The 4,588-nt window shown below is 30.4% G+C and overlaps 1 protein-coding gene across 1 annotated transcript in view; it reads left to right on the top strand.

Moving 5' to 3' along the window:
* The first annotated feature begins 1,395 nt into the window (after nucleotides 1-1,395).
* Nucleotides 1,396-4,588, top strand: part of LOC106687699 (aladin) — a 10,756-nt gene continuing 7,563 nt past the window's right edge. Inside the window, exons 1-3 of the mRNA XM_024361677.2 lie at nucleotides 1,396-1,682; nucleotides 1,760-1,884; nucleotides 3,659-3,806. Of these exons, the coding sequence (XP_024217445.1) occupies nucleotides 1,557-1,682; nucleotides 1,760-1,884; nucleotides 3,659-3,806 (399 nt within the window). The 5' untranslated portion in view covers nucleotides 1,396-1,556. The remainder of the gene's footprint in view (nucleotides 1,683-1,759; nucleotides 1,885-3,658; nucleotides 3,807-4,588) is intronic.

A 4,588-nucleotide genomic window follows, 5' to 3' on the forward strand; every position in this document is an offset into this window, starting at 1 on the left:
AGCCCTGATGAAGACCTGAAACTCAGGTCGAAACGTCGGCATAAAATAAATAAATATGGTTTTGTTTATTTATGTTGTTCTTTGCTGACCGCACCCCTCGAAAAACTTCTCCAATGAGAAATTATTATCTTTCACAAAGTAAAACAATAATAAAAGAAGGGGTATGACAAGAAGTGAAAATAATTATAAATGAATATAATCGTATGATCTTTAAGGCTGTTCAATAAAAAAATAAAATAAAATAAAAAAATTTGAAAATATCATAAATATACTGACTGGCGAAATCTGCTAAAAGATTCTTTTGAACCTTCAATCATTTAGAAATTCTAGATCTTTTGTGATTAATGCAGTGATTTCCTGAAGGCTGGGAAGTACAGGAAAACAACCTATAAAATCATGATAAACAATGGTCCTAATCTTAAAATAGTATTTCAAAAGGAAGTGTCCCGCAAGTGGGCAAAATCTGAAATCTTCCTATAATTTTGATCGGATTACCCAATTTACTGGTTCGGGGAGTGTTCCTTGACATTTGCCTTTTCCTTAAACATTATTGGAAAGTTTGCCTCTCTAACTTTATTAGAGAGCTTTATCTAACTTGCCTCTCCGCGTCTAGTCTAACAATATCTCTAAATAATGTTTTCCATAGGATTCCTTTAAGAAATTTCGCCTTTATTCAATTTTTTTAATTAAATGTGGATTAGATAAATAAAATGGAACAATCGGTTAAATGAACTATTAAAGATAAGAATCAACTAATTGACCGATGAATGATAGCTCCCTGCAGCAAATAAACGGGAAAGGTGAAATGGGTATTCTTTAGAATGAACTTAAAGAACCACATACTCAACACTGCAAGTGAAGTGGGTATCATGCAGGAAATGAGGCCTTACACCCAAAATAACAAAAGGATGGAATGATGAAGTTAAAAGAGCTGTGACTAACAAAAAGGAGGCCTGGAAAATATATAACAAAATCACTTATTCATTGAAACGAGTACGTTAGGACCAGGAATGCAGCCAGAAAAATAATTAAATCTGGTTATGGATCTTGACGTTTAGTAGAGAGTTGGAAGAGAACTAGAGAGATAACATTTGAAAATTCTCACATAGCGCCAAAGATTTAAAGGGTAAAAAGTTTGCGAGGAATGTACAAACACCAAGTTAACAAATTTTGAGTCATAGTGAAAGGCTATTGCATCCAGAATAATCATGTGATATTTACTTTCGTAATATCAGGATTTACTTGATAGTGGTACTATCTACTATCAACTCATGCCTACTAATATAACGTCGCTATCACCTTTTCCAAGGAACCACCAAGTAAATAATCGATTCTGTACTTAATAAAAAAGGATCTTGATATCGCTATCAATCGATTCTTACTTTGGCGGTATTAGTCGAAGGTTTTTAATTCTATGGGTCATTCTTGATCTTGGAGGTGAAGGATGTAATCCTTGTTAGTATGTTTTATAATTGATTATCAGTGTTATTCATGAAAAAATCACATTTATTTTAAATCTTTTCAAAGCAATAATTTGGTGAATAATAGTCTGTATCATGGTGTGTGAGTTATCAGATTTTCCACTTGGACCTACAGATGGTCAAATCCCTTTATGTGAAATAGATGGTGACTTGCACTATTCATCTCCAGAATTTTTAAATTTACATGTTTATACGTCTTCTGTAAGAGTTTTTTTTTTTAATTTGAAATCTATGTATTGTATTATAACAAAATTGTTGATTGTGGCCTTTTTGTCTAGGTCTCTGATCACCCTAATGTTGTCATTTCTCGAGATGTATTACAACCATCCTTGCGGAAATCTTATGAAGGAAAAGTTTTCCTTCCTACACCTGATTCTATGCTTCAGCGTCTTCAAGATGCTTGGTAAATGCATTTGTTTTTATTGATTGCTCTTTATTATTATCTTATATTGAAACTTGATAATCTCTTAAAAAGGTGTAAGTATCTTCATAAGACTGAAAGGACTCTATTTTCAACCTAAACCACATAGATGTCTTAGGGTAATTAGAATCTGTATTATGTCTCAAGTTTAGAAACATAGACACTATTTTGTCAAAGAGGAAACCCATTCAGTTATAAGCCTTTGTTTATGATTAATATCCAAATAATTATCCATGAGTCCATCACTTTATTCTAATATCTGAATGAATAAGTGTTAAAACAATTGTTATTTTACACTAATGATAAGAAGATAACTGACTGTGGATAATATATGTGAAGAGAAGATGGTTGGGGGTGCAGTAAAGAACACAAGTAAGTAAAAACTTATTTGTTCTTCACTGACCACACCCCCAACCATCTAATTGTATATGTTCTTTGCTAACAGTCACAAATTTAACATGATGAGTTGGTGTGTACTCAGCTATTAAAATGTTCTATTTTTATGGGTTATAACAAGGGCCCAGATTTTTCCACTCTAATCCACAAGATATGCTATGAAGAAACATAAAATATGATATAAAAGTACATGTGTGGAATAAACCTGTAATAAGATAACTATAATATTCATAACGTTAATGTGCCTACAAGAAGTTCTGGACTAAGACAATTAGAGGAGGTATTAAAAATTAAATGAATATGATTTAATTTTTTTGTTTTCAAAAAATAATATTAAAGTAATTAAAACAAATATGATAAACAACAAATGCCAAGTAATGTCGCTGAAACATTCATGAAATCTGTGTCCAAATTTATCAGAATTTAATCAACGTGAGTTATACTATCTTTAATAATTTTACAATTTCGTCTAACAATTGATTGAGCTTAGTTGATAAAATACTAAGATAGGTTTAATGACAAGTTGAAGTAATAAGACAAAAAATTTGTGAAGGCAACTTTAATTCAGGCCTTTAAAATAAGCCAGTGCAGCTCCTGTAATATGATGGTGTTTTGTCAAAGAACTTTTGACCCTACAGCAAGAAGATTTGTAACTGTTAAATAACTATATATTATTCTAAAAATAATAATAGAACACAGATGACATAGAACTGGTTTGTTTTGGGTCATGATTAAAAAAGAACATATATCCAAAGATTTATCAAAACCCAGGCCAGCCACAGCCTCCACCATCCTTTACTTATCTGTCATCCTCAGTCTCCCTGACTATAGGAAAAAATGTATGATAGTTAAAATCATTGATTTAATCAAATATATGACCTACTTTCTTTCTTTTCTTTTTATTAACCCCTACCTGATCATTTCTAACATACAGGAAGTTGTCTAGAGGTAACCAACCTATTCTAATCGGACTGGGGGAGGATTTGAACCAACGCCTCAGCAAATGACCATCTTGTTACACTTCAAGGCCGAGAACCATTCGCAGGTCATATTGATCAATTATTATGTTTTTAGGCCAATAATTTGGTTTACCACCACCACCCCTTTCGGGGGTTCACTATTCCAGCACCTATATTTCTAGAATTGAGCCATGGGATCCATGAGAGTGAGGGTCAGTTATGTTTATTATTTTCAATTAAAATAATACTTAACTATGAATTGCAAGGACATGATAACATTATGAAGAGGTTTTCTATTGATTTTTTTTTTTTTTTGTATTTTTGAGATGTGTTGTTGGTTATGAACTGGATTCTGAAGCTGTAGCATAAGATTATTTTAATATTTATCAATTTCCTTATAGGTATGAATGTGGAATTATCAGAGTTTTGGAAGTTTTAAGCCAAACAGATGGATCCCCCTCACTTTCTCAAAGATTAGCTAGTGGTATTCTTTTTGCTTGTAATATTGGTAAACAACTAAAAGACAAGTTTTTTTCTCCTTCAGAAGAGGTAAATTATTTTTTTTTTTCATAATTTCATTTATCTGTAGTTTTTTTACAACTATTATTTTACCCGTATGTCTTTTCTAATTAGTGGGGATTTACTCTAACATCGTCGGATAACAAACTGTTCTAAATATATTTATTCTTATATTAACAATGTTAATCATCCATATAAAAAATTATTTTTAAATGTCTTATAGGAATAATAAGCTGGAAAAATGGAAAGCCTTAAATAATGGACTTATAAATACATTCTTCATTAAATCTGATACTTTCTACCCCCTGTCAATTTAGAAATATTTTTAAAGTGAATCCTTATGATGCACAGTGTAACCAAGAGTGATTATGGACAAAAATCATCACTGCTTATTTTAAGATAAACCTTTTTAATGATTCATTTCAACTCAAAACAATGTAACAATGAATAGGTACTATAAAGCTGTAGTAATATAATTTATAAAATAATGATAATATCTTAGGTTATAATATTAATAGAAATGGAGTAATAATATAGTAATAGTAAAACAATATTATAACGGTAAAAATATTTTATGGTATTATATAAGATGTACAGTTTCTTTATTCAAAATCTCAATCGCTCATGAATTCATCAGAGTATAAACTTATATTAAAATGAACATTTATTTGAGTATCAATGTTTCTTCTATTATATATTCATCAATGCTTGGACTAATTTTGTTTTGCCTTTTTACATTTTTTTTTTTTTTCTATTAAGAAATCAAAAATCAAATCAGGCATCAAATAAAGCTTGGTATTATCTGTATTTAG

This window comes from Halyomorpha halys, unplaced genomic scaffold, assembly GCF_000696795.3.
Source record: "Halyomorpha halys isolate HHAL.00 unplaced genomic scaffold, Hhal_1.1 Scaffold999.1, whole genome shotgun sequence".
NCBI classification, from domain to species: Eukaryota; Metazoa; Arthropoda; class Insecta; order Hemiptera; family Pentatomidae; genus Halyomorpha; species Halyomorpha halys.